General features: G+C 40.9%; 1 protein-coding gene across 1 annotated transcript in view; it reads right to left on the reverse strand.

The window, feature by feature from the left end:
• Positions 1–10,825, reverse strand: part of PRCP (prolylcarboxypeptidase (angiotensinase C)) — a gene marked incomplete at its 5' end in the record, with an annotated part of 11,049 nt that extends 224 nt beyond the window's left edge. Inside the window, 8 exons of the mRNA XM_009072541.1 lie at positions 1,893–1,902; positions 4,358–4,545; positions 5,673–5,837; positions 7,309–7,481; positions 8,121–8,278; positions 8,973–9,154; positions 9,456–9,557; positions 10,685–10,825. Coding sequence (XP_009070789.1) covers positions 1,893–1,902; positions 4,358–4,545; positions 5,673–5,837; positions 7,309–7,481; positions 8,121–8,278; positions 8,973–9,154; positions 9,456–9,557; positions 10,685–10,825 — 1,119 coding nt within the window. The remainder of the gene's footprint in view (positions 1–1,892; positions 1,903–4,357; positions 4,546–5,672; positions 5,838–7,308; positions 7,482–8,120; positions 8,279–8,972; positions 9,155–9,455; positions 9,558–10,684) is intronic.
• Between the last annotated feature and the right edge of the window lie 215 nt (positions 10,826–11,040).

An 11,040-nucleotide genomic window follows, 5' to 3' on the forward strand; every position in this document is an offset into this window, starting at 1 on the left:
ACAGCAGTCAGCAGTGAGGCCGCAGCTCACCTCAACATATCCACCCTGACTTTCAGCTACTTTTGTGTATGTAGCAACAGAAACAAACCTCAGTCCTGTCTCAATGTCTTGTGACTACCCCTGGCTGAGAGAAGCCTTCTTGGCAGAGGTATGGAGCTATCAGCAGCAAGGTTACACTTCTCATTATCTGCTAATTCGGATAACATATAACAGTGCTAAAGCCTCTGGAGACAGATCTGCTGCCATCTGTCATTGCTATAAAAAGTTTAGGTTCCCCTGTACCAAGACATGTCCAAAATCCCAAGGCAAAGTGCTTTGCTTTCCTTCCTCACAGTCTGTCAAACAAATAACCTACCTGACCCTTCAGAGTTGAACTTTCAGAAAGTTCTACCTTTTGCTGTCTCAGTTGGGTGCCAGCCTGATTTTGCAATAAATGCTTGGACTGTCCATTAGTTCACTTACTTATAATAACCCTATTAAAACAAAATTTCTACCCCTGACAAAAATGTCTAAAATTACTCTTCCTCTATGACAGGACAATTAATGTCATTTACTCTCCCTTCTCCCCCACCCAAATCAATTAAAAAGGTTCCTTGCATTATAGATCTGGCTCCAAATAATACTCCATGGACCAAGCCAATGGCTCAGCTGGGGAGAGTTTTCCATATCCCATTCCTAGCTTTGGACTTGACCCAGTAATCCCTCCTACATCTTATTTTCCTTTACTACAATGCTCTCCCCACATGTGGTCCATCTGTCTGCAAAAAATCAACATCTGTCTACTTGTGGAACTATGCCAATCTAGATCTGTTCCTCACTTAAACCACTGAACCTGCCCACAAAAGGAAATGTCAGAAATGGATTGTAGTATGTGAGGGTAAATTTCCAGAAGAATCTAAGAAACTAAAATATCCTTGGACATTAATAGATATATGCAGCTAGAAAAAATACCACAATGGCAGCACAAGAAAATAACAGAAAAATAATCAGTAAAAAAATTAGTAACTTAATGTAAAAAAGTTTAGAAAATAGTAAAAACCTGATGGAGTCTGAACTAATACTTCATTTGTTTCACTACTGAAAAAAACCCCAACCAAGTATCTTGAGTCTCTATAGTTCTTTACTTTGTGATTCTAAATATGACTTAGAACAAGAGAACTATTTTGCATCTGCAACACAAAGCATACAGAGTTGCCCAATAAGCCAAAAGCATTCAATCAGCAGAGCACCTTGGCAACAGGGGGATGAGTTGCTGAGAGACCCATGATGTACATGTACTTGGATCTTTTGGGCCTACTCATGTAGGACCATGCAACTAAGCATGCCCCAAGGAAACCACGCTGTCTCTGGTTTTTCTGGGAGCTTCTAGCTGCATCCTCTGCATCTCCTGCCAAATGATGGCACCAGAGGTGCTGACACAGTTTGGGAAGTGATGCTTGCTGGGAGGAGGGGGGATTGAGGGCTCAACACAAAATCAACTCTTAACAGTTTTACAGCACAAGATAATTCAGCATCAACTGGAATGAATTATTTATGTGTTAAAACTAAACATGCATGTAAGTATTCAGCTGCCCATCTCACAGGACAGGAGTTTCCCAATGTAAACAGAAGTACAAAAAGAGTAAGAATAAAAAAGTCAGTCATTCCTTTCTAGTAGTGACCAGGCAAACAGAACTTCAGAAAAAAACCTGATGCAAAATATCAGCATGCTAGCCTTGTTTTCAGTTCATATACTTCCTTGACACATACATAGGGTCCTGCCTATTCCACAGCAAACAGTCCCCTTTCCTATATTCTCTTCAGAGCTTCCTCAGCCCTCCAGCCCTTCCCAGAACAAGAAGTTTTACACAATCTTGGCAGCACTGCCTGTGCATCCCTTTTTAACACGCTCACTCACCACAACTGCCAAGTTTCCTTTCAGTAACTTTTTTCTCTCACCTTTTCTCTTCAGCCAAGCATTGTTGTGCCTTCTCTTTTTTGCCTCCATTCCCTTCTTTCATGCTAACAAGTCTCCCTTCTGCACAGAACTCCAGTATCTCTCAAAAGAGAGCCTTAACTTTCTGCATCTCCCCTGACAGTGCAGAACTGGATAGGTGGGTGCCCCCTGACTTAGATGCACCTATGTATGATCCATCCAGACTGAAAAATACCCATTTTTAGACTGTGCACACCAAATTTCATACTGTCTGATATCACCTGGGCTGATTTTGACTACCATAATATGCTGACGATGAGACAGTACAAGTGCTACAAGCTCTCTGCCACCACATGCATGAACACTGTCAAAATGTCACTTCCCACCACCATGCAGCACTTCCACACAAGTACAAAGCACGTTCAAGTAAGAGGAGTGAAAATTGCTGGAAAAGAAGTGGGGGGAAAGTGTTCTGCAAACTCTGATGTCTTCAAACTAATTTTAATAAAGATGTGCTGCCCAGGACAGGCAAGTAACACCTGCCCACAGCCTAAGTAGCCACTCATACACTACATACCTCCAGGGAGGTACCAAAGTGGCAGTGGAGTTTTCTGCATCAATACCATACAGTACAGAAAACACAGTGTGACTGCAGAGTGATGTACTGCTTGCAGAGGGAAAAGCAGCAACACCAGTTTAAGCATCCTGGCCAAATCCCACTGTGTCTGGATGAATCTGCCCTATAGTTGTTCTCTTCCTGCACTACTGTTGTGCAAGTTGCCTGACACTTGAAACACAGTCCTTTTCACCCCACAGGAAGCCACATCCCCTGGTAAACATTGGGATATTTTTTGCAAAGCACTCTGCAATGTTTGAGGATAAAAGGCTCTTATACAAAATGTACAGTGTTGACAATGTATTTGTTTGAAGAGAAACATCCCAGCTTGAGATCCAAAGCTTTGTGTGTACAGCACTTCTACATTTATTTGGATGCTTTCAGGCTTTTCTCATTTCCAGCTCCTTCAGCTGGCATAAATTCTCAAACACTTTAGATTTGTTTGCTTGTCTATTGCTTCCAAAGCCAATTTCTACTATACAGAGCTGTGAAGCCTTGGAAATAAGCAACGCTGCAGAAATTAAGTTAAACCAACAAATACTTCTATTAAAAAGTCTTCCAAAAAAGGGTAGAATTTCTCACTCCAGAGCAGATATCCTGCTGGGACAGAAACAGCAAGAGGCAAACAAGAGGAAAGCAATAGGCCTTCGAAGCCAAAAAGACCAATGCTAACAGCTGCAATTCATAAAATAATCCCCAATTCAAGAGAGAACTTTCTACTTTTAAAATATACACCTATCTACCAAGCCCAAAAGACTAATTCTGAGTTTGGTTTATAGAAGTGGCAGAGGTGTTTTTCTGAAAAGGCCATGCACAACCACAGCACAGAGGAATATATATCCAGGAGTTTCCCATAGTGGGCAGTCAGTACAGCAATCCAGGACTGCTGAAGCACAGGCCTCAATGGGGATATTGAACACCTCTCCACCATGTAAGAACCTAATGAACAGACAGTACTTAGCTGTATCACCTCACAGCAGAAGTACAATGACATGAACCTCCCTTTAAGACAGCAGAGTCAAATCTTAAAAACAAGGAACGTGAAGGCTGAATAGAGAGCAAGCAGCATGCACTGGGGTTTTTTTGGGTTTGAGGTTTTTTTCACATTAGACCGAAACATTTCTTTCACTTTTTGTCCACAAACAAAGGTGTTTCTGACAATTTTTTGTTGCATTACCAATACGCCTTGCTAAAATGAAAACATCTTTGTATTTAGATCTCACACAAGTTTCTTGAAACTCGACTAATTACCACTAAAAGAAAAGGCTATTGGCAGTCATAGAACAGCTCCCCAAGTTACCTCCCCCTCTCTTGTGTATCACAGGGAAAACAGAATGTCATGCCAGCCCTTCCACAAGGATATCACTCAGAGCAACAATTTTGGTGACTGAGATTGTGTTATAGCTAGAGCTTGTGTAGACTTTCCTCTTATGTGGAAGAGACAGTGCTTTGGGTTCATAAAAGCTAGATGGATGCTTTCCTCTTATGTGGAAGCTTTGGGTTCATAAAAGCTAGATGGATTTACCAGCATGGGAAACCTGGACTTGGCCACAAGATAAGAAGCAATCCACAGGGGAAGAAGACTATATTTGGCAGAATCCCAACCTAGATTCTCCTTTTAGAGTCACACAAGCAGTGACAGAGCAGTTGGCTTCTTTGGCCACTGCAGGTTGATCATTTTACTCTGAAAAGTAACACAAAGGATGCTCATCATTTATTCAGCTGAAATGCTGGAGACAGATCCTTTTGCTGCTTAGGGCAGGCTCTCTGCACTGACAATCCAAACTGGTGGGCAAGTCCATTCTATAAACTGAAGCAGTACTTACCTGAAGATGATGTTGCTGTGTGAACTGATGTTTTTTCCTCCATACATAGAGAGAACCCAAGAGGGACGAGGCCTCACTCCCCACAGCCTGTAACACTCTTCTGAAAATGCATCAAAGTCCCATTTCTGAGGCTCAAACATGTCATGGACACCATCTGTGCATATGGGCATCACCATCTCAGTGCAAGCCTGAGAGAAAGGGAAGGTCAAGATGTATTTCCAGGAGACTGTCCAACCAGACTATTAGTGCAGTATTTAAAACAGAAAACTCAAACAGCATTTGATCAGTAGTTACTCTTAAACTTTCATAGAATCATTTGGGTTGGAAAAGACCTCTAAGATTTTAGCCCAGCCATAAACCTAAAACTGCCAAGTCCACCACTAAATAGCATGCCTAAGTGCCATAATGTCCTTTAAATACCTCCAGGGATGGTGATTGTACCAGTTCCCTGAATAGCCTGTTTCAATGCTTGACATTTTTCCTAATATCCAATCTAAACTTCCCCTGGTGCAACTTGGAGCCATTTCCTCTCATTCTGTGGCTTGCTGCTTTAGAGCCTGACTCCCCACATCACTACAACTTCCTTTCAGGCAGTTGTGGAGAGCAACTATGTCTCACTTCAGCCTCCTCCTCTCCAAACAGAACACCCCCAGTCCGCTCAGCTGCTCCTTGTAACAGTTGTGCTCCAGACCCTTCCCCTTCTCTGGACATGCTCCAGCACCTCAGTGTCTTTCTTGTAGTGAGAAGCTCAAAACCAAACACAGGATTCTAGGTGTGGCCTCACCAGTGCTGAGTACAATCACTGCCCTGGTCCTGCTGCCCACACTATTCTTGATACCAGCCCTTGGCCTTCTTGGCCCCCTGGGCACACTGTTGGCTCATATTCAGCCAGTGTCAACCAGTGCCCCAAGGTCCTTTTCTGCCAGGCAGCTTTCCAGTCCCTGTGCCCCAAAGCCTGTAGGGCTGCAGCGGGTTGTTGTGACCCAAGTGCAGGACCCAGTGCTTGGCCTTATAGAACCTCATACAGTTGTCTGCTGTACATCATTTTCCAGTCTCTATGACGAGCTAAAACTCAACAATCAGCTAGATAACAAAGATATACTCTAAACCTCCTGGGAAAACTGCTTCTCTTTTCTGCCTTGCCCTCCCTGCTACAATCATACTTGGTTCATGACTACATTTGTCATTAGTACATCAATTACACCTGGCACAATATATTGACAGCTAAATGAACTGACAGCTCTCATCAGCTCTAGCTGAAAAGAACCAAAACAAAACTCACTAAGTTGCAATTCAGAAAGGTTAGCGGACATACCTGATAGTACCAACCCATTTGGCCCAGACTCTTTGTTGCAGTCTCAGACACATCTAAGCATGAGGCTTCTCCTGTATAATTGTAATATAAATTTACGGCCTGGAAAACATTCTGCAGCAACAATTTATCAGAGAGACTGGGATCCTTCAAGAACTTGCAGACTTCCTGCAATGAAGACAGAAGGGGAAGTTCAAATCTATAAGAAGTAAAGATTAATACACAATACCTGATAGGATATCAATTTATTTTCCAAGTACAGTCAGACCTCTTCCAGAAAGCATCTTTCTATCCAATGATATATGCTGAGCATTATCACAAAAAGCAGTACTTCATTTGTGTAGTGCATGCTAGTAAGAAGAACCTGAAACTTTACATTTCCTGATTAAAAAAATTTTAAGACGACCCAGTGCCACCTTAGTATTTCATTCACCAAATTTTTCAATCCATTTCCCATACTTCAGAATAGATTATACTTCATAAATGGTATTTAGCTCCTCTGTAATAAAAGATAATGCATATAAATATGTAACAAAGAAGCTCCAGGTATAGACTGAAGTTCCCTGCAGTTTGATGTAGGCAGCCCACAACAGAGAACAGATCAAGCAAACATATATATCCAGCTACTCAAACACATAGAATCATTAAATTTGGAAAAGACCTCCAAAACAATCAAGCCTACATTCTTATCCCCCTTCTCACTTTCACAGTCGTATTAGAACTTCTGTTTCAGAAAATAAACAAACCAGTAACTGAACAGCTTTAATAACTCAGATTTCACACAGTAGTACATAGCCTTTTCTATTTCAGGTTTATACTTCAAACAGAGATAACATAGACAGTGGTAGAGGTGAGCACATTTCTTGGATTCTGTCAGACTGATCACAAAGTAGAAATTACTTTCAAGGTGTTTATAGTGCCCTTTGCAGACAGCCACAGAGAACAGATGAATGTCCCTCCCTCCTCCATCAGGCAGCTCTACACAAAGGAAAACTTTTATAACTCGCTACGGCTTAGTAGCCTAATATACTAATATCTTATCTGCCTCACCTACCTTACACAGTAACCTAAAGTCCTGCAGGGACATTCAGCCAGAGTCTTAAAACAACAGAAACACTCCAAGAAAACAGAAATCTTGGAGAGAGCACTGTGGATGAACAGAACTGCACAAGTGAAGTTTTACAAGTGTGAAAAGTGGTTCTGCTTTGAGAAGCGACCCTGCAAAGAATAAATTTTGTAGGGATCCATACTTCCTCTCTCATTAGTTCTCCCATATCAAAAAAGGAACATGGGCTCAAAACTTTCTCTTCAGTTGCAAGCTCTGTCAGCTAAGCCTGGCATCAGAAGCTGTAATTGTATGTACTTTTTGTGCAGCATTTCCGCTACTCAAGAACAGCTCTGGAAGACAGCTAAGGTTTTCCATTCATCCCTGGCACTTTTTTTGTGGGATCTTGAGACAATCTATTAGTCCTGCAAGTGGCAGTTATTCAGCAAACCAGCTCATGCACAAGAACATATTACCCTGGTTGTCTTTCTCAGTCATGTTGGTTCTACAGAGGTGAATAAAGGGAAAGGGAGAGGAGGAGAGAATTACCTAAACCAATTAGGTCAGTTCTACAAGATATTGGTTCTGAATTACCTGTATAGGCCAAGCTGGCAGAGGCTGCAAGAAGTCAGCTTTATAGGGATAATTCACCATAGCCAAGTTTACCCATGTTTCACTCAGCCAGTTTTTGAATACAGCAGCATCTTGAAGGTTTTTTAATGGGCTGCACAAATGAAATGTGCTGGAAAGCCACTGCAGACCTGCATCTTTAATAAAAATAAATAGAAAAAATGATATTTAATGTACTGTATCACCATTAACACATGGGCCAGTTGTGCTGCTGCTAAAAGAACCTTTTTACTTAGCATGACTAATTTGGTGAAATTATTCCATATATACACAAGCACAGCAGATCAAGTTTTAGTCAGCACCTCATTACAACCTCCTTTCAGGTAGCTGTAGAATCACAGAATCACTTAGTTTGGAAAAGATCTTCAAGATCATCTAGTCCTATCACTAAATCCATAAGGGTTGTAGTAATTTTCTATAACTGAGTGCCTCAGTTACTACCCAAAAAAATTATAGTTTAAATACCATCTGGTCTATTTCGTCAGAAGGGAATATAAGTCTTGAGGTTCTGATCTGAAGTCTGCTCTTGTCTACCCTTAGGGATGTTAGGACCTGGATTCTGCATCCTACCAGGCCTGAGGGAAGCTTGTGATACAACAAAACAGACATTTAAAAATTAGTGCTAAGTTCATTTGGCAGTTTTCAGGAGTATAGTTTCAAAAAGCCCAATACATAAACAGGTGAAAGTCATAAGACAAGCCTGTTGATTTTAATAAGGCATAAACCAATCCTGAACATTACTTGCTGTCTTTTGAAAAGTATTGGTGAGGTTTTACCTGTTGAGGAAAGGTGGTTAATGGCATTCCAGGAATTCCGGATGCTTTCTGAGCAGCCTGTCCCACTCTGTTTGAAATCATTGGTCACTATGCTGAAAAATGTGCCACATGGAACCAAATCACCAAACTGCCAGATTGGGGCGGAGGCTGCCAGAGCTCTGCAAAGCAACATAAAAAGATCCTGAAGCCCTGAGAAGTGACCTCCCATCCTCTGGTCAATATCCTCCCCACAGCCACCAACTAAACAGCATGTATAATTCAGCTTAGATGCTGTGTCCTAGGTGAAGTAACCATAAAGATGCAGAGGCTGCTGAAGGATGTAAGTCTTGGACACTAGTACAAAGACATCAGTAAATACATGAAGTAGAAATTCAGACTTGCTTACTTTATTATTTTTTATTCTTATCTAGCAACTAGGTCTCTCTCACTAGGCACTGTGAGCTCAACTGAAGAGAATCCCTAGCCACAAAAATATACTGTCTAGTAGACAAAGGTAGGGAAATTACTATTCTTATTTCCAAGAGGGTAACTAGGCCAAAGATCTGCCTAAAGTCATCAGGAAGTCTGTAGACCCTAAAAAATATTGGGTACAAAGTCAGTGTTCACGTGCTGTTTTCACAAAACCAGCAGACAGCTCTGAAAACATACACCTTCCAGTACCTGCTGACCTATAATTGTCTCTTATTAGGCAAATGGTGCCTCTGCCCAAATTCAAAGTAACTTGATTCCTCCTCCCAGTACTGAAAAATTCAAGCCATCTTGAATTATGGTATTTCTCCCCAGAGCTGTAATATTTATAGCCCAGAAGTAACAGACACCTGCTCTGTGTTTAACCAGGATGAGCACACTCACCCAACTACCACATGGGGATACTTCATCCTAAACCAGGCTGCAAGCATTCCTCCATAAGATCCTCCTATGGCTATGACTGGACTGTAACGGGCTCCTGCAATGGTCGTCTTTAAGTACTCAACTAGTACTGCAAAGTCTGCCAGAGCTTGCTCTGATGTCAGGTAGTTCAGATGCTTGGAATCCTGAGAGAAAGAAAGCAGGTTACATACAGCATGAGTGATTTCCAGCAGCAGCTACAGAGGTCCAAATCTGTGCCTGATAACCAATGAAATATTCTTTGCAGGTCTCCATTGAAGCACCAGAAAATCTCAGATATTTTATTTTTTTATCCTAGAATTGATAGTTGCAAAAATAGGATAGTTGTGTTCTTCCAGCACATTTTAATCTTACTCAAGCTAACATTCATTGCCCTGGCAAGGATTACAATAGACAGAATTATGTTTCTATAGAACACATTTAAGGAAGAGAAAATATGACACTTACGCTGAAAGACTCATTCCCAAAGGGCAAAGATTCTCCGTAATATCTATGTTCAGCGAATACCAACATAGCATTAAGTTTTTCAGCCGCATCCCACATAAAACCCTGGTTGGAGGAAAACAGACATTTCAAAAAGTTGAATCAATTATTTTCCAAGTCTCTATTTTCAGCCTAGTGTATTCCAACTCTTTCTCTTTGATTAGAAAGATATCACTATCAAAATGCCATTAGAAAGACAGGGTGTAATTTGGTTTTAAAGTGTCACTGAAGTAAAAAAGCACAAAATGTATATCCACTCAGAGATGGGGATAAATATACATATTGTCCTTGTATGTAAGTGCTGCAAAACATTAAGCAGCATTGTTTTACAAGCACACACAGGCAATCTTGACAGAACTCCTATGGCACGAACTTAATCCACAGGGAAAAACCAGGCTACTGCAGAAAAGCATGCATTTGAGTTAGGACTACATTATGAAAACCACACCATTTGTTTGGCCATAAGCAATAACCCAGAGCATTGCAATACAGTTATTTTCAACTAATAAGTAAGTACAACTTGCTGTTACATGTTGCTAGCAGCTTGTTGCCACCAGCTGTGAAAACAAGCAGGAGAGATCACCTACAGACAGAAAAAGGTATGTAAGCAGCCCCTGGTTGCTTTGAGCTCAGTGCATGCCACCTCCTGTTGTTACTGGATTTCACACTGAAACGGCTGAAAAATAACCACACACTCCATTCTGCATTTGTATCAGTCAGGGAAGTAAAAACTTCCACAGGTATCACAGAGAACAAGAACCATCTAGCTTTGATGTCCAGACCACTTCATTTCACTTAACATTTTTGTTAATAGACAAAACCCACAAACGTCAAACCCTCCCATTTTACTTGGGGAATCTAACATACTAGAAGTTAAATTTGGTCCAAAATTCTGAATTCTTAGCTCAAAGCACTTTAATGGTGCTTCCACTAGAGATCTGCTTTACTACTTCAGGAATTTAATACAAGTGCATCCTTTTGGTTTCTATAGGCTTCAAACAGGACCCTGAATCCCCTAAAACTTTTTCTGTGCTTTTGTTCTGCTTCCTCTTCTTCCCATAGCAAATCATAACAATCATTACAGACACATCTTTAAACAATCTTCTGAAATTGGCTCCTTGTTCTTCCTTACTCTCTCAGTATGCCATTACTGGAAAGAAGGACTGTAATTCAAGAATGTATTTTCTACATACCGTATTGTTGCAGAACCACGTGATGTCTCCTTCATTGCCTGTGTAAAATAGTATTGGTCCATTGTCTTTCTTCCAATGCTGATCTGCTACTAGATATCGCTGCTGGAATGTATGATTTTCATCAAACCCAAAGTGATCAATCTGTAAGAACAAGGAAAAACAACATGTTCGGAAACCCAGAACTGATCCTGGAGTCCACTGGGAGTGCTGACAGTCACCTTGCAGATGAAAAACAAAGAAAAGCAAAAAAAGACAGAAGTTTCACTAAGATAAAAAATTACATTGAATTAATTTATATTCCTAATACATCAAAATTCTTCTGCATTACCAAAACAAGTCTCAAAATTTCAGTCCTG

This window comes from Acanthisitta chloris, unplaced genomic scaffold, assembly GCF_000695815.1.
Source record: "Acanthisitta chloris isolate BGI_N310 unplaced genomic scaffold, ASM69581v1 scaffold6514, whole genome shotgun sequence".
NCBI classification, from domain to species: Eukaryota; Metazoa; Chordata; class Aves; order Passeriformes; family Acanthisittidae; genus Acanthisitta; species Acanthisitta chloris.